Here is a 19,101-nt window from a genome sequence, read left to right as displayed (position 1 = left end):
ACTCCCGTATTCTTCCTCCCCACCCTCAGGGCTCCCTTTTCTAACGTCCCCAGGGGAGAATTGCCAGAAATATTTGCTATTTCCCAAAAGTAAAATTAATTAGACCGAAGAGGAGCCAGAGATTGTTCTGGGAAGAAAAGAAAGAAAGGATGTTTGGAAATACGTATTGAGGTAGTAATCATTTTCAGGAAACAACACTAAAAACGCCAGCCAGAAGATTTGCAGAATCTGCACCCAGCAAGTCAAATCTCACATCTTTGTGGAATCACTTTTCTACACGTAAAATCATACTTTCTTACGGTTCAAAGTTAAAAAAAAAAAAAAGTTCGACAGATAGCTGGGAGTTGGTTTTAAAATGGTTGAGCATGGCAATTGGTTCCCAGGCACTTTTAGGCCCCTTGATGGGTATAATTCACATTTCTGTGACTTTTTCCTTCCGAAGGCAGCTTCTGCAGGCTGCTGGCCCGAGGTTATTTTGAGCTAAGGTTTCTCTGCCTTGCTCTTCCAGCCTTGGCTTCACTGGGTCATGTCCATAATGGACCACTGAGATATATCCTCTCCATTATTATGTAAACCTCTTACTGGGAGGAAAAAAATAGTTGTGATGTTTTGTAATGAAATAACTTAATTTTTGTTGGTGGGTAGAAGCCTAATGGCATTTCACAGTAATCATTTATTTTGTAAAACTTTTAAGAAAGGCTTGCTTTTCTTCTTCACGTTCTGGTGGAAAGAAAACAGGTTTAATTCGGAGCCAGAACATAGACCCCGGCGTCTGTGAGCAGAGCCTCCAGCCTTCTTTGTGAGTGGAGGGCCCTGCCGAGGGGCACTGGCCTCGGGCCATTGTTCTGCTTGGCGGGGGCCTGGGGCCTGGCCTTTCAGGCGCTTGACAGGCAGCCGCCGGTGAATGGAGCACTAAACCTGACGGAGGAGCCCCCGGGGTTCCTTCTTTTAAGCTTTCACTTAAAAGTAAATCACATTTTTACTTCATTGGAATTTATTTGGGGAAGACCACAAGAAGGAAACTGTCGATTTTGAAAACCGGGTCTCAAAATGCTGGACAGGATATGGAATAAAGATAAACTTATTTTGTCAATAACCTATTTTTATTGTATTTTTTTTTTAATTCCCCTAAAGTGGTCCCAGAGCTGGCAGAGGAGGCTTTTAAACTTTGTGGTCATTCATTAGTCCAGCTGAGTAGGAGAGCAGCCTGTGTTGGTGACCACGTGATGGGCTTACAGATCGAGTTCAGTACACACCGCTCCAGCAGGGTGCAGCTCACGTGCGAGGAGCCCCTCAGAGCACGGACAGCTGTCTGCTGTGGTTACATTTTCCGAACTGGAAGCTACACGTTAGTTCACAGGCAGTTTTTAGTGTGTTTTGGATGGACCATGGATGCCCCTTCCTTATATGATTGCATGATCATATAATGATCTTTTCACGTACATATGGTATTTCCAAACTCGATATAAAGTTAATACCATTTATATTTTCAGTGTCTGCTTCTGTGATGTAGTTTAGTGCCCCATCCAGAGCCTTTTGCATGTCAAGGCCACTCTAGTATCTCTTGAGTATGTGGAAGAGCAAGTAAACGAAGGCATGCCGGGTAAATTACTTTGGTACTAGAGCAGAATTCCTCAAATGGCATCAAATTCCCTGACTGACAAGCTCCCTCTCCAGATAGCCATGGTTGCCAACTCTGGCCTTTTTTCAAAGGGGAACTGGGAGGGAGACCACGCAGGGGAGATGGGAGTCTATGGAAGGAAAACAGCAAAGAACTGAGCTGCTTACACTGGTCCTGTCAGAGCATCGGTACTTCAGCCCCAGCATCACCAGATGGTCCTCGCCGAAGTGTTTCTCTTCTCAGAGGGCTGTGTTCCGTTATGCATAGAGGCATTGAAAAGCTAAAGAACAATTAGCATGATGAAGGAAATTCAGTTTAGGGAAAAGGTAGAAAAAATTGGAACTATTTTGAATACAGAATAAGATGTGGGGTTTTCAAACTGTAACATAACTTGGTGATAAAATCATCTTCTACATAAGAAAACCAAATCTCCCAAATTTTTAGTTGGCCAGATTTTGTTCACAGTTTTATGACTGAAATGTTGGGTTTTGAGTATTTTGTCTTTAAATTTTTAGCTTTAGCGTTAAGTGATTTTTATTTTTCAAGTTAAGAAAAGTAACCAAGGGAAATTATTTCTTTAAAACACAGGGTACTGATGTGCCTTTTCCATGATCGTGCTTTCTGTCGGAAAGGGTACAATAGAGGAGCCACATAGCCCTGCAATTAATTATTCATTTCCTGTCTTCATGTTTTTTGGGCACAACTCAAAGACTTCGGTATTCCATCCATATACAGAAATCCTACTTAACTGTCTAGTGATATGTATGAGAATGAGATCCTGGGAGTTTGTTTCTTATACAAAAACAAATAAGATGTGAGACAAATACGAAATTAGATATTGAATATACTTTGTTATAAAAGAAGTATAAATATTCTTTCTTCTTTAAACCACATTGTGCAGAACTAATGGTCTTTTATGTAAGTGACAGATGCTGTTTATGTAATGTACTAAATCCATGAAATTAAATTTCATGAAAAGATTAAAATGTGTTCATTAATTAATAATGTATGCCTTGTATAATAATCAATATGTTGATCTTTAAAAAAAAAAAAAAAAAGTCCTCAGATGTATTGTACTTACCAGAAATGGAAAAAATACAGAATCTGGAAAGCAACTCTCCCCTTCATTTTTTATATTTCAATTCTTTCGTTTTAGAGTAATTTCTTACCAAACGTTACCAAGGAATATGCCCAGCCACCGAGCCCAGGTCGTGGCCCGCTACCCTGAAGGGTATAGAACGCTCCCGCGAAACAGCAAGACCAGGCCCGAGAGCCTCTGCAGCGTCACCCCGTCCGCGCATGACAAGACGGTGGGGCCGGGCGCCGAGGAGAAGCGGAGGTCCATGAGGGACGACACCATGTGGCAGCTGTACGAGTGGCAGCAGCGCCAGTTCTACAACAAGCAGAGCACCCTCCCTCGGCACGGGACCCTGCCCAGCCCCAAGACCATGGTGAACATCTCGGACCAGACCATGCACTCGATCCCCACGTCACCGTCCCACGGGTCAATAGCCGCTTACCAGGGATACTCTCCCCAGCGGACCTACCGGTCAGAGGTGACCTCCCCGATTCAGAGAGGAGACGTGACGATAGACCGCAGGCACAGGGCCCACCACCCGAAGGTAAGTGTCTGCTGATCTTGTGTCAGCCGCTGCTCTATGCGTGCTGTGGTGTGTGGGTTTTTCCTAGTACACTAGTCTCTCGTTTATTTATTCATTTATTTTTATATTTTTGGGTGTGCGTTTATTTTTATTTAAGTGATTTTAAACTCACAGAACAGCTGCAGTGAATGTGCAGACAGAAATATAGGGAGAAACAGGCAAGGTAGCTCCTTTTTTTTGTTGTTGTTTTCAAAAGTAAGGAAGAATATTCTGCAGTGTCAAAACCTCCTATCAAATCTCTCAGGAGCACAGGAACAGTTCTGGAGCGGATGCATTATGCATTCTTCTGCTTGGTGGCATCCCTCATCCGCTTCCCACGTAGGTTCAGACCACATGCATTTCTATTGGCTCTTCACTCACGTGCAGATTCTACACCTGCCAACCCCGTCTCCTGACCACCAGCTGAGTACATGGCATATTGCAATATCTCCTTACATACTAATTTAATATGAGAATAACGACGCTTACTGGTGTAGACTTCTAAAGAATTGAGATTAAGAGATCATGTTTTAATTCGTATCTTAAGTCAGTTAAAGCATTGCTCAGCAGATTATTAGAAGTGATTTTGGGATGTTTTTATCGATCAGCTAGCTTCTCATAATGCTAAAGAGTTGTTCCGATCAGACAGCCTGTTCTCTGATGGCTGTTATTTTCTTTTTAATTATAAAGAATTTCTTGCTTTATACCACTTTAAGATACACTTGTTCTTATCTTTGTGATGGGCTGAATCTTTCCGGTACATCATTGTCTAAAGCCTTTGCTTGCTTTTTCCATACATAAGAGTTAGCTAGAAGTTGACAAGTCATCCAGAAGTTTCTGATTGGCGGAAGTGAGCCTTGCCGAGGAAAGGGTCACTTTGAACTTCACTGTCACTAAGTTTAGTGTCTGTCACTTTGTACATCCAAAGGCAAATCGTATGTGATAAAGATAGTAACAACGTTCTAGAGAAATCTGATCGAATACAACTTATTAATGTGTGCTTGAAAAGTGTTCTCATATTTATTAGAATTTTTTGTATTCCCAGCCAAAATTTATCATGTTTGTTTGTTTGTTTGTTTGTTTATTTTTTAATCTTCACCCAAGGGTATTTTTCCATTGGTTTTTTAGAGAGATTGTAAGATAGAGGGAAAGACAGAGAGAGACATCGATTGGTTGCCTCCTCAGAAGGGGCCTCCAACTGAGGTACATGCCCTTGACCGGAATCAAACCCAGAACCCTTTGGTCCACAGGCTTGTGCTCTATCCACCGAACCAAACCAGATAGGCCTATCATCTGTTTTAACAATAAATAGCAAATGAATATGTGCTCTTTATTCCGTTCCCAGTTAATTCCTCCTCCCCAGTAAACTTCCCCAACATTGCCAGTTCTCCCCACCCGACAACAATCTTGTCTTGGATGTGATCAGTGGTTCTCGAAGTATGGCCCATAGACCACTGGGAGGGAGGTGGGGGTTTCCCTGAGGGTCCCCATGATTCTCTCAGTAAGTAAGTAAGTTCAAAACTATGTTTATTATAATAAGGCATTTTCCATTGTGCTACCATTTTCAAAGAGTGCAAAAGCAGTGGTGGGTAAAAGTACTAGTACCTTAGTCTAAATTGCGGGGCTCCAAACCCTGCTAGAGGTCCTTGTATGCTTCGCAGCCTTATACTTGCAATAAAAATAAATAAAGGAGCAGTTTCTCTTAAGATTCCCTTTGAGCCCTGGCTGATGTGGCCCAGTTGGTTGAGTGCTGGTTCCATGTTCCAAAAGGTTGCAAGTTAGATTCCCAATCGGGGCACATGCCCAGGTTTTGGGCATGTACCTCAGTAGGGGGCATGCAGAAGGCATCTGATTGATGTTTTTCTCTGTCTCTCTACCTCTCCCTTTCTCTCTCATTTCAAAAAAAGAATCCCTTTGATAAAACAGTAAAGGACAATTTTATCATTTCAATATTCTGTGTGGTGAAATAGGAAATATACTTCAAGCATTTCTATTGCATATCAGAGTACTAATGGTTGTCTCCCAGAAAAAAACACTTGCATGATTGTTTGAGTTGCAAGCTGAACTAGCTGCTTTTTAATTTTATTTTTTTCATGAAACAACATTTTTACTTGAAAGAATGAATGACAAAGTATAGTTTTAATATTGAAACGAATGACAGACTTAGTATTTGACAGACACTTCTCAAATGTTAGCCCATCACTTCATGGAAAACAGCTGACAGTATCTGTCACTGGTGACAACATTTGACCCTCCAAGCAAAAATTAGAATTTTAGAAATCTCGTGTCTGCTTCTGTGAGCTTGCTAGCTTTCCCGTGCTTTAAGATCAGTGGTGGTACTAACAAATGGGAATTACTAGTGCTGTATGCTGAGATCAAGTTTATCAATCTGCATAACTCACCAAATCAATATTTTCCACGTGACCAATGTTTGATACTACACATTCATGCTGCAAATAAACTAATGGATGTTACTGAAACAGAGTGCGAAAGTTTATTGATACAGTTTCAGATACCACTTTGCAACTAATCTTTAAGAAAATATCACTTCAGGCCAAAACCTGTTTGGCTCAATGGATAGAGCATCGGTCTGCGGACTGAAAGGTCCCGGGTTCGATTCCGGTCAAGGGCATGTACCTTGGTTGCGGGCACATCCCCAGTAGGGGGTGTGCAAGAGGCAGCTGGTCGATGACTCTCTCTCATCGATGTTTCTAACTCTCTATCTCTCTCCCTTCCTCTCTGTACAAAAATCAATAAAATATATTTTAAAAAAAAGAAAAAAAAAATATCACTTCTCAAGATTTAGTGTAATTTCAGAGATACTTACAATTATCCAAAAAAGCTATTTTTAAAAAATATGTTTTATTGATTTCTTTACAAAGAGGAAGGGAGAGAGATAGAGAGCTAGAAACGTCGATGAGAGAGAAACATCGACCAGCTGCCTCTTGCACACCCCCTACTGGGGATATGCCCGCAACCAAGGTACATGCCCCTGACTGGAATCGAACCTGGGACCTTTCAGTCCGCAGACCGACGCTCTACCACTGAGCCAAACCGGTTTCAGCCAAAAAAACTATTGAAGTTCTTCCTTTTCAATATCTATGTATATATTGTAGGTGGGATTTTCTTTGTGTACTTCCACTAGAAAGATTATCACAATAGATTGAATACAGCAGCAAATATGAAAATCTAGCCAGACATTAGAGAGATTTTTAGAACTGCAAAACAGTATCCCCCTTGTCAGTAAATTTTCTTTTTAAGGATATAAAGGGCTCCTAAGATCAATAAGTTGAAGAACCACTGAGCGATAGAGAATTACCCTGTCGGCATCTATATTTTAGTCAAGAAATTTAAGTATTTTTTTTTGGGGGGGGGGGGTTGTTGTTTTGGTTTTTTTGTTTTGTTTGTTTTTAATTATTTTATTTATTTTTCTTTATTTTATTTGTTTTTCTATCACCATTTACTCCCCCCACACACACACAAACCTCCAATATCCTTTTTCACCTCCACCACTATCTATCTTCTCTCATAAGCACTACAGCAATTTTTAAATGGTATTCTACACTGTAAATTTAAGATTTCTCATCTCTCACATTGACCACAGAAATATGTATGTTGTGCCTTTGTTTTCCTAGCATGTCTATGTGCCTGACAGGAGGTCAATGCCAGCTGGCCTGACTCTACAGTCTGTCAGTCCCCAGAGCCTGCAAGGCAAAACAGTGAGTATGATATCTCTGTTTACCATATCGTGTTTTATGTATGTGCTGACATGATAGCACATATCTGACATAGCTTGTAAGTTTGAATTTTCAAACCGGTGCCTCCCAAAGAAAAGCCCTGCATGTTTTTGTGGAAGAGAATGCTCATCAGAAGAATTTGGAATCATGTAGCCATTTCAGAGTCCAGCTGGACAGCTCTCCCTACAATGTCTGACTGCCTCCATCTAAGATCGTATTTTGACCTTTTATTGTAGAACCTGAGTGGGTTTCTCTACTGCGTTGGGTGTTGATCCCCTCATCCTTAAGACAGAAGTTGGAATAGGTCATTAGTGGAACCAATTCAGCAAGCAGCCATGTGTAGTCAAAACTACAAGCCTCATAAGAAGTTTCTCCTGTGGATTTTTAGATAGATTAACTACTTTGGAGCAGAATAAAAACTAATTTGCATATTTATGAAGAGAAAGAGAGACTATAAAAATACTTAATCATTATCATTTTATTATCAGTGTTACGTTCAAGGTGAGAAGGAGCTATATTATCAGGACACTATTATTCAAGTTAAAGAGAAAAGATGACTTTTCATCATTTTATTTAATGGCATTCTTTTATCAGGAGAACTATGCTTTAGTGTCTCTCAGTAGGTAGTTTCGCTTTCTGTGGAGATGTGATTTGAAGACCTATATGCTGTAGTCGTTCCTTATTTAAAATTCTCTTCCTGCAGTAATCAGAACAAATTCATCATAGGTGTATTTTACAAACATTCTTTTATCTTTTATACACTTAGATATAAGGAAGATTCCCTGGCTTTAAATTACTTGCGATTTATTCATTCAAGGTTAAAATATTGCTTGACTAAAATTAAAAACTTTTAGATGTTGGAATTTTAAAATACTAAATTGTAAATCTAACTAACAGACATTAGACATGAGATAATGCTAAATGTCATATTATAAAATATTTCTTCTGCCTTGCTCCCTCTAGTGGGTATTTAGGATAAAAATTATTTAGCATCTACTTTTGAGGCAGTCAGATGTGCCTCTTTTTTATTTTGATTCAAAATTCAAATATCTTGTAAACTTAATTGGAATATTCCATCCTTCTGTGGGAATATCTCTTTATCTTTTTAACTCCATAAACAACATACCAGAGTTTGAAGATTTCTCTTGGTATGTCTGCCAAATAGCACTCTGGTATTTGTTTCTCTTACTCCACCCTACCCTCTGCCTGGTCAGGCCTCAGGGGCTTGGTCATAAGACAGAGACTACCCACAGTCATGAGGTCACAAGATGCGGTTAGCATCAGTTTAAAAGCAACTATTCTTTTTGTTACGAAATTTCTTCTTCAAGTCATACACACATTCTTAGACTATTACTGTAAAAGACTTTTGTCTCATCTCTAAACTCAGTTTTTATCTAAAGAAGCCAGTAGCAACTGGTTTATTTACTTCTGATGTTTTTTCTCACCTCAAGGCCCAAGTTTCTAATGTCATTTTAAGTAATAATTTAAGATTATTTTTGTCCCTAAAAATAAAACGGTATGGGGTAAAAAAGAGCAACAGCAAATGAACAACAGGAGGAAGCTGGTATAAAGCTGTGCTGAGGGGAAAATCAGTTGATCTCAGGGAAGCTTTTGGCCTGGAAGTTTGAAAGCACCCTGTAGCCCTGAGGTGAGGAGGGCCTCCCTCTGGCCTGGCTGCAGTTTTTAATCGGAGCCATGCTCAGAGAAACGCCCACTGCTGTTTTATGGCTCATAACACTGCCAGCGTTCATACTTTACTGTATTTCTAACAAAGAAAAACTTACCAGATCGGCCTGGTGGGGAATCTTATCTACCTTCGGATTTTTCTCCCTCTTGGGGGTGATAGGAACCAGTTGGAAACCACAATGATTCTCTGCTTTCCCCAGAAGGTAGAAGGAGGTTGCTGAACTGATGAAAACTTTCTATGAATATTCAGTTTTTTGGTTTTGTTTTTTTTTTCTTAAAAAGTCAAAACTGTTTTTTTATCCTATGAAGGTACTGCCAGTGGCATTTAAAAACATAACTGGAAAGCAATGAACAGATCCCAGGTACTAAGTTTAATGATGGAAAGGTATCGTCCAAGTGTTATGTGAATTTTAATTCTTTCTATTTACCTTCTATTTTGTAAAATAGAGGGTTGGACATGTCAGTATTATTCTGTTGGTGTAAAAGTCTTAAGTATCATTTTAAAACATCTTATTGAACTAGTTTTAATAATCTTTTGATACCTCTAATATGCAATCTTTGTCATGCTTTTTAGCAGTATGCTTTTTTTTTTTTTTTATGCTTAACATTTAAATTTCTCTCATGAGTTCTGAGAAAATTGCCTTAATATACTGCCTTTTTGCCCTTCTTTTAAAATAACACTGTTCCTTCTATTTCTCTAGATGTCTATGCATTTATGTAGGACCTATCATCATAGTGCTTAGGTGCTATGTTTGATGTCAGCCATGAGAGGAAACTTGCCAAGAAATCTTGGTTTAATGTCTTGTCCCTTAAGACAACCATTAATCTGTTTTCCACTGTTTGGATTCTTAAATTGTACTCCTTCAGCCAGAGGAGCTTACGCTGCTGCTCATAAAGCTGAGACGGCAGCAAGCGGAACTGAGTAGTATCCGGGAGCACACGTTAGCACAGCTCATGCAGCTAAAGCTCGAGGCCCACAGCCCGAAGGTCAGCTATGAACAGCGTTGTCTGTGTCGTCTGCCATTGTCATCTATTAATCAGTCTGATCGGGGTCATTGGTGGTGAGCATGAGCCCATACTGTCATCGCAAGGACAGCAATGTTAGGATCTCCTATTGACCCTTTGAGAACTCACGTGTTTGCACATCCTCTTAAAATACCGGGAGGATGCATTGCTCCTTAGCCTTCCATCCACCCCCTTCCCTGCCAACTTTTGGTTGTGAGCAGTGACATTCAAACAGACTTCAAAATAGTGTTGTCACCTAACCAAATCCTGTAACTTCCGCCTCTGGTAAGACGGATATTGAAAAGTCCTATAATTTCCCATCAAGCAATAAGGTGAAAATTGATTATAGTTCTAATACTACTATATTGATTATAGTTCTAATACTACTTATTAAATATCAGAGATTACTTTTAAGATATTTCTTTTGTTCTTGATTAAAAAAGAATGGACACATGTAAACATTTCTCAAAGGGTTTAATAGCCTCTAATTATATGAGAAAGATCCAAAGAAGCATTACTATGCTGCAGAAAAGAATTAACCTGGAAAGCTTCTACCATTGTGTCTGCTGAAGCCATGTGAAGGATTTTTCTGCTTAACATTTCGGCTGTGTGCATGTCCACTTAATTTCTTAGAAAACTAAGTATAATCTTACAATAATTTCATATGTCATCTGTATAGGGGAGCATGTGTATCAGAGTTACCGTGATATTGTGATATTATAGGTTGTGGTAAACTACCTGCTTTTTCTTATTTCAAAATTGACCTTTTCATGAATTCTGCCCCTTCTTTCTCTACTCCTTTGTTTCTTGATTGATGCCTACTAGAATGAAATTCTTTCGCATCATCTTCAAAGGAACACCATTTATTTGGATCATCAGGTGGGATTTGTAGAACTTTCTTAACATATAATGCCTAAGAGAACTCTAAATGTAGTGCAATTTTTCAGGCTACTTAGATATCTCTGTCGTTTTGAGTTAAGAGCATGACTTTTACAAGTGACGGGATGAGACATCCATAGCTGGGTAAATTCAGGAATACCATAACAACAGGTAGAAAGGCAGTTGTAGAGGAAAGGAGCAGGGACGCAGATGCTGGGTCACCTGGAAGTGAGATCTTGGATTCTCTAGACTTCTTTATCATCCCAAGAAACCTCCTCCTCATCAAAGCTTATCTCAGCGTGGCCTTGACCGTAAAGAGAGGGGCGCCACGCTGGGCCTGCTCTGGTGGGAGGGGAGGAGGGCAGGTGCAGTGCAGTCTGTTCCCCCAGGGGGAGTTTACGGACAGGTGAAGTGGAGCCTGAAGATAATTTTTGAATGTGCGTCCTACACCCTTATTTGTCATCTCCTCCCAGGGCTGGGTCTTTGCTAAGCCACAGAGTCCGTTTCACTCCGTGGTGGCAATGAGTGGGACTGGTTAAGGTGAAGATTCAAAAGTGAGAGTGGCAGGCAGCTCGTGAGCCAGGACTGGCACTTCCACGTTCCAGTTTTTATGAAATTCTCTATTTGATTTTGATTGGATGAGAATTTAATGTTCTTAAACAGCATCTCTTCAGTAAATCCATTTTGAGCTTGTTTTTAAAATATTCATGCTTGAATATTTTACCATGAAAGAAGTTACTGTGGAAAAGATGATGTTTATCTTTGCCTGTTTGAAACAAAATAATGTAATGCTTTTTTAAGTTATTTTTCTAATTTAAAGGGGGATTTTACATTAGGATAACCCTTTATAAGGTGTTAAGTCATTCTTCCTTTAATTAAAAAAAAAATACATATATTGGTAAACGTAAAATTTATTTATTTTTCCGCAAAACGTTTTCTTCATGATTTTTGCCAATGAGGATGCTTTAGAAATCAGCATTCGTGAGTCCAAATTCAGATTTTCCCTCCAGGACTGGTGCTACTGAAATTTCACCAGTGTATGTGGTATACTTTGAAAGCACCCTAAAAAAAAAAAAGTCTCCCCTCAAAATTCCACACTGCCAAAACACTACTACGATACATGGGAAATAGTGGTCTTAAAACTCCTTTATCTAAAAAAGCTAGAGATAGCGCAGAAAAACAGTGGAATGTTACAAAAATGAGGCTTAAAACACAGTGATATAAATTTGAATTGAAGTTATCGCAATTCCCTAGAAGTAAACCTAGTGGTTTGCTGTAATTTATTATTCACCCCAATAATCAAAACTGGAATTGCAGAGGCATAGAACTGGAGAAAATCTTAGGGAAGGACAGGTCAATATATCGAAAATACCACTCTTTGCTGAGATGCTCCTCCTCAGCTCTCTTTCCCCGGACAAAGGAACCTTCCCTTTACCTGGGCGACCCAGACCACAGTGGCAGTTTCCTCTCTGAGCATGCTCTGCTGAGCCTTCCCATTGCACCCGGCCAGTGGTCCTAGAGGAGGCTTCTACAATCTCAACTTTTTATTGAGCCTCTCTAGTCTCTCAACATGGCAGCAGAGGTTTTCCAGTAATCCACCTTTTTCTTGTGTTAGATCCTAAAATAAAGTTGTATTATTCCAACCCTTAAGTAATACGATAATGTAAAGCATTACAGAACCTGTCCTGGCCAGTGTGTCCCCGTTGGTTCAGCATCTCCTCATGCACCAAAAAAGGTCCCTGGTTCAGTTCCCAGTCAGGAGACAACCGATGGATGTTTACTAGTATCTCTCCCTCCCAGTCTCTGAAATCAACCAAAAACATATTAAAAATAATTACAGAATCTGACTGCTTGAATTGCTTTGAATTGAGACTATGTCTGAAGGGAAACAATATTGGGCCAATTTTAGATAATCGGACAATTTATAAAAACACGATGGGAGCTTCGCTCAGAAACTCAGATACCGGTATTCCTAAATGCGTATGTCCTTACGGTTTCCTAAAGAAAATCTCTCTTTAAATCAAAACTTATGGTTTCAAATAACTGCTGCTTTCGCATCTTATTTTTTACTATCCTATATTTCATATCAGTAGTAAGCTTACTAAGTTTTATAAAAATAATTATTAATAACTTTGAAATTTAATAATAAATTTTTATTCAGCTCAAACATTTCCAGCTTTTAATCTTGTTACTGCCGGTAACCTACTTTAAATTACCAGGTCTGTTAATTTTATAGGCATTAGTGTTTGCCTGGGTTTATAAATTAATTCATCAGTTTTATATAAGTACAAATTGGGAAATAGATTTTAAAATCTTAAAGTGAAAGGAAAAGGCTCTGGTCCCATTTTATGCTATTTATCATACCAAATGAACATGTACTAATTGATACACATTTTCAACCCTTGTTCTGCTTGCTCTAATAAATCATCAGAATAGCCTAAGGCCAACAAATTCACCTTCCTCCTGCCCCTTGTCACACTCCACCATCATCAAAGAAGAATTTTAATTGATTTAAGTTCTTTCAATTCCTGTCATTATTCACGAAAATAAAACAAAGGGTTGGTCTCTGAGTTGCTTCACAAGTAAATTCATTTCTTATATTTCTGGAATACTTGCAATAATAATTAAAAATACCTATTGGAATTCTGAGGACTAACATATTACACAGTCAATCCAAAAATCTTGACTTCTGATATCTGTAAGTTGAGCAATATAATTTGGTTTCTACTTATCATTATGAGGACAAGTTATGTACAGAAGTGCTTTTAAAAATAACAAAAGCTTTGGTAGAATTTCTCCCTGCGTTTTTTGTTGTTGTTGTTGTTTTCATTTTGAAGTATACTATTTTAGTTTGTTTGTTTTTATAGCTCAGTAGACTATTCAGAGTCTACATTTATTAAGACTAGTGTAGGTTGCCTAACCAGTTTGGCTCAGTGAATAGAGGGTCAGCCTGTGGAATGAAAGGTCTCATGTTCGGTTCCGTTCAAAGGCATGTACCTTGGTTGTGGGCACATAACCAGGAAGAGGTGTGCAGGAGGCAACTGATCGCATGTTTCTCTCTCATCGATGTTTCTCTCTCCTTCCCTTCCTCTCTGTAAAAAAAATCAGCAAAATATATTTTTTAAAAAGACTAATGTAGGTTTATTTGTTATTTTTGTGAATTTCCAGAAAATATAGTTCCATAGTATTACCTGGGAATATACAATAATGCTAACTGTGTACTTTATGTACCTCATCCAGGTCCTGTTTCTTAAATGAATAAGTACATAATATATCAGTAGCTCATTTTCTTCTCACTCAGCTTACTTATCACCGAATATGAGACGAACTTTTGGTTACAATTTAAATGAAACTTGCAAGCTTCATCCTAAAATATACCTATAAAATTGATTTAACATTTATTAGTTTTCCCTTGTTTATTTCTCTTCCTAGCAGAATCCAGAAAGGGTGGCAGGCTCTGTCAGTAAAATTTTGCAATGGGTCTGTACTTCCCAGGAAGTGGGAAATAAGTTCACGGTTACCCGCCCTTATAATGGAGTAGCCTCCGGAAGGGAATGTCGTAGTGCCTTGAGAGTGAGGGAAAAGAGAATATCATGCTACACTTTCTTCTCAGAACAGGGCAGATTGAGCATGATTTTTGTGACTGTATGGCCCTGCTGAACGATCATTTGATGGTTAGGAGTTCCTGATGTTTCTGTGGAGTTAAACATAATTCGTCTATAATAATAAAAGAATACTATGCTAATTAGACCCGCCATCCTTCCAAATGAAGCCAGAACTAGAGGGAAGCCCGAATCCCGGGTGCCAGAGGGAAGCTGGTGCTGGCAGCAGGAGGAAGGCAGGCCCACTCTTACACAGATTTTGTGCACCGGGCCTCTAGTTGAGGTAATGGTTTCCAGAGCACCTTATTGTAGTCAGCCATCTGGTGTTCAGCTGTAAGATATAGGAAGGGCACACTGGTTGTTTGGGTTCCTGTACCCGTACTGGTTGTTAAATTATTTTCTAATAGTAACCCTGTTGGTTAAATTCCCAGTCCAGGCCATAAAACGCTGTGTCTAGTATACCTAACAACTCTACTTACTGTGTGTGTCATGTACCCTAACTAGTGTCTAGTCCTTGGCTCCGGTAGAACTGGTTGGACTGAGCAAGGAAGTGAAGCTAGGGTTTTAGAATCTAGACCAGGAGCTGAAGAGGAGCTAAGCAGGTATACTTCAAAATGGGGGGTGGCAAGGGGGGAGATTCTAGCAGAGCTCTTGTTATTTTTAAAAGCACTTCTGTACATAAGTTGTCCTAATAATGATGATCATTAGAAACCAAGACAGGATGAAGACGTGGAGCAAAGGCTGGGGCTCTCTGAGCAGTCATGAAGGGAGGATTAGTAGGAATGAGGAAATTCGAACACATCCCATCCCTTCATCAGCTTTCCTCCTATTTTAGCTCCTTCCACTTGTTTCTTTCTCCGGCACTTGCTTTCTCTTTCTGATTTCCTGTTATTAGTGATTGAAGAACAGTTATGGGGGAATTTAGGTGATGTTTCCTTTTCCTTCTTCCTGAAACCTTCCTGTCAGTTTCCGCGTTAGGCAGCGATAATGGAAAATGAGATGCTAAGAGATACACAGTGTGGGAGAGATAGGATCAAGAAACTTGGAGCAGTGTTTCACAAGAGTTTTTTAAGCATGCTGCCCCCTTGTGGGTGAACTGAGTATATAGCAACCCTCGCCTTTGCTATTACACCTCTTCAGCAGCCAGTCACGCTCTCTGAGAATGCCAGCTGCAGCTCATCGAGTTTGACTTCTGCAGTTTAACAAAGCTGAGCTTTACTTGCACTGGTCCCGCAGCAGGTATTTTTTTCATCTTTTAAATATAAGAGTGTAGTGACATTGAGTGTACTGTCACAAACTGCCCTTAAAACTGTGACTTCACTCCTCTCCCTTTAAGAGTCAGTATGGTTAATTGCATCAGAGACACCTGCATGAGAATGGGAACGAAAGGGACATGCCTCAGTTGGTGACACTTATGTTGGGGATTGCCCGTGCCCAATGTATTCAAAAGTTATTTTTTGCCGAGACCGGTTTGGCTCAGTGGATAGAGCGTCGGCCTGCGGACTGAAAGGTCCCAGGTTCGATTCCGGTCAAGGTCATGTACCTTGGTTGCGGGCACATCCCCGGTAGGGGGTGTGCAAGAGGCAGCTGATCGATGATTCTCTTTCATCGATGTTTCTGACTCTCTATCCTCTCTCTTCCTCTCTGTGAAAAATCAATAAAATATATTTTTTTATTAAAAAGTTATTTTTTGAGGAAAGAATATGCCTCTGCTATCATCATTTAATGAACTTCATTTGCCTCTACGCAGCTGGACTATCTCCCCCCAGCTAGAACGTACCTAAGTCATTTCTGAAGATAGCATCAACTATAATAGTATATTCTGCTAGCCCTAAAAAGAAAAGGCCACAGTAAGAGGAAACAAGCATTTCTTTGAGATGAAAAAGAATTGCAATCTGGGGGCATAGATTCAGGCAGACACCCAAATCCTGTCTTGATTACGGGGTAAAGGCAAGGAGTTTTATGAGAAACGAAAGGAAATCATTACGTGAATAGAAGGAGGGAATTTCTGTTGGTGCTAATGAGTTATTCTTTAGCTATTCATAGTGGTGCAACTTCTAAAGAACGTACTGAATTTTCAGTCCCCTAGTCTGGGTGTCTGCCTGGCTGTTAGCTTTACACTCAGTTGTTTGGGAGACAATGTTGGTTTGGCCCAGTTCAAAGGTTATTTTGCCCAGCTCACACATTCCAAAGGAGCAAGAGGTGTGCAAGGCCTTCCTCTGGAAGGACAGCTCCAACTCCACTGGGGATGACTCAATTTGCATCTGTTTTCTCAATTCTCTCATACCACGTGGCTAAAGGGCCTTATCCTTAAATTCTCACAGAGGAGCTGGAGGTTTCCCATGACAACCCAGGTTGCCATCGTAGACAAAAAGAAGCATACAGCTTCAGCATTCCTATGGTGTTCCTTGTTACATGAACATGTTTAAGGTTCACAAGAGTCAGTAGCTAAATCCTTCTGTCTCGTTTTATCAGCACATTTTTGTAAAGTACTATCAAGTACTTGTGGGAAGGATAAAATCAGTTTTGCTTAATACTTATAAAACATCTTGGAGAGTAAGCTAACGTTTTGAATTTGCAAAAGTTTCATATTATTCAGATTTTGTTTGTGTTTTTTTTTAAATACATTTTTATTTATTTCAGAGAGGAAAGGAGATGGAGAGAAAGATAGAAACATCAATGATGAGAGTCATTGATTGGAGCCCGCAACCCCAGGCATGTGCCCTTCACTGAATCTTCAGTCCACAGGCTGGCACTCTATCGCCAAACCAGCTCAGGCTCATATTATTCAGATCTTATGATACGATTTTCTAGTAAACACTAATACTTCATGAACTGTATACTAAAACTACTAGTGACTTTTGAGAGAAATCTAATATTCTGTCATTGGTTGCTGAGGACATTCCTTATCAGTACGCTTTCTAAATCCTTTCAAGAAACCACAGTGAGAAAACTCTATGGACGGGAACTCCGGCCACTTTTAAACAAACCATGCCAAGGGAAATGCAGAAAAGGAATGGTTAGCTGGGTGTGTGTAATTGGTGCTGAAACCCTTCGAGGTAAAAACCCCAGAGAACTTTTTTGCATTTTGTTCTTTGTGTTCCTGAAAGACAGCTTCCCTCCGAGGGAAGAAATGCTAACAAGATGATTGAAAAGATCCTTGATGGCTTTCATTGTTCATGTCAACTCAGCAACTTCATTCTACCGAGAGCTATTAGACAAGATCCCATTTTCTCTCATATTTCAAGGGGTCCTGGAGCTTCAATTTCTAAGGATGATTGAGAGCTCCACACGGTAATGTTTCTAGGCGATGTAGAAGAGGCATTTGGAAAAAGCAAACCAAGGAAACTAGAAAACGGAACATGTGTTCTTTAACGCTTGCTCACCCAAAGTAGTTAGATGGTACAGCATATCTATATTTTCTTATGCCTGGCTGTTAAGAACGATACTGTCTCTCTTTCCCTCACATCCCATTCCTCCTTTTTTCTTTTTCTTTTCCTGCCACTTTCCTCTGATTATGTGATCTTAAAAGTAATGGGGAGAGAAAGGGGTGACACCCAGAAAATTCTTAGGCTGAACGTGACATCACAGCGGCAGAACTTTTAAGAAGACGGTGGGTAGAATAGAATTTGGAATGCGGAGTAACAGTGTACGTGTGTCAGTACTCTGACCTCTTGGCCTCGCCATTGCTTACACCATATTACCATGGTTCCCCTGCTTCTTGCCAGTAACTCATCTCTCCCTTTTTCTTGGTGTCCACCCAGTCATTTTACCAATTGTCACCTTTTTGTTTTCCATTCTAGCCCCTGGGTGTCTCCCAAAAAGCAGAGCCTGTGATGTGGGCTTATTTTTTATTTATTGTTTTAAATATTTTTTTTATTGATTTTTTTTACAGAGAGGAAGAGAGAGGGATAGAGAGTTAGAAACATCGATGAGAGAGAATCATCAACCAGCTGCCTCTTGCACACCTCCTACCGGGGATGTGCCCGCAACCAAGGTACATGTCCTTGACCGGAATCGAACCTGGGACCCTTCAGTCAGCAGACCGACGCTCTACCACTGAGCCAAACCAGTTTCGGCTCAAGCTCTATCTTGTAATATTGATTTTTTACAGAGAGGAAGAGAGAGGGATAGAAAGTTAAAAACATCAGTGAGAGAGAATCATCAATCAGCTGCCTCTTGCACACCCCCTACTAGGGATGTGCCCTCAACCAAGGTACATGCCCTTGACCGGAATCGAACCTGGGACCTTTCAGTCCGCAGGCCCACACTCTATCCACTAAGCCAAACCGGTTTCGGCATGGGCTTATTTTTTAGAAAGTTTCCTTTGGGGAGTGGTACAACAGGAGTGAAGAGAGTAAACAAGGAAGGAAGGGCGGTATTATCAACTGCAGTAGGCAGTGAGAGCTTCATTTGGCTGGTTCTTGTGGACAGATGCATAGAAACACTGCAGAATCGCCCACCTGAGCAACCGAAGAGGGAAGCATTTGTGCCGGCTTTCACCCTTCACTGACCCAGGGTTTCCCCTAAAGACCAGCTTGCCAGCACATTGGCGTTACGCATGCATGAGCACCCCGTGGGTCCCCGTGCACAAAAGGTGCCTCAGACAAACTCTCCCTCTCCGCAGTCTCAGTTCTATGTTTCTGGTTGCTCATGGAGATCTCCATTTGGCAGTTCTGCCCTCAGTGCACCCCCAACAATGAGTCACTAAACACGGGCAGAGCAAAAACCACCTGCCACATGTCTTTTGTCTAACTCGGGGAAATTTCACAAGCTTTCTGTTCCCTACAAAAGAAGGTTTCTCTTCGGTTTGTCATTCAAACCTTCACTCCACCACTACCACCCCCAACCTGGGAAACACCTTTTCCCCTGTAAGCCCTTCTCTCCAGCCCGCGGCTCTTTGTTCCTCAAGCATTTCCAAAGCACACCCT

At 40.3% G+C, this 19,101-nt stretch overlaps 1 protein-coding gene across 5 annotated transcripts in view; it reads left to right on the top strand.

The window, feature by feature from the left end:
- The window catches only part of PLEKHA5 (pleckstrin homology domain containing A5), a 204,369-nt gene that overhangs the window by 138,124 nt on the left and 47,144 nt on the right, over positions 1-19,101 (top strand). For 4 of the 5 annotated variants that reach the window (XM_084877187.1, XM_084877188.1, XM_084877190.1 and 1 more), the window contains 2 exons: positions 2,778-3,243; positions 6,897-6,980. In XM_084877187.1, the coding sequence (XP_084733313.1) occupies positions 2,778-3,243; positions 6,897-6,980 (550 nt within the window). Of the gene's footprint in view, positions 1-2,777; positions 3,244-6,896; positions 6,981-9,551; positions 9,672-10,514; positions 10,569-19,101 lie in introns of all 5 variants that reach the window. The other variant, XM_084877192.1, reaches the window with a different exon arrangement.

Source organism: Pipistrellus hanaki (genome assembly GCF_964339955.1).
Source record: "Pipistrellus hanaki genome assembly, chromosome: 3".
Taxonomy (NCBI): Eukaryota; Metazoa; Chordata; class Mammalia; order Chiroptera; family Vespertilionidae; genus Pipistrellus; species Pipistrellus hanaki.
Note: the sequence above shows the minus strand (reverse complement) of the source record. Positions and strands in the feature narration are given on the sequence as shown.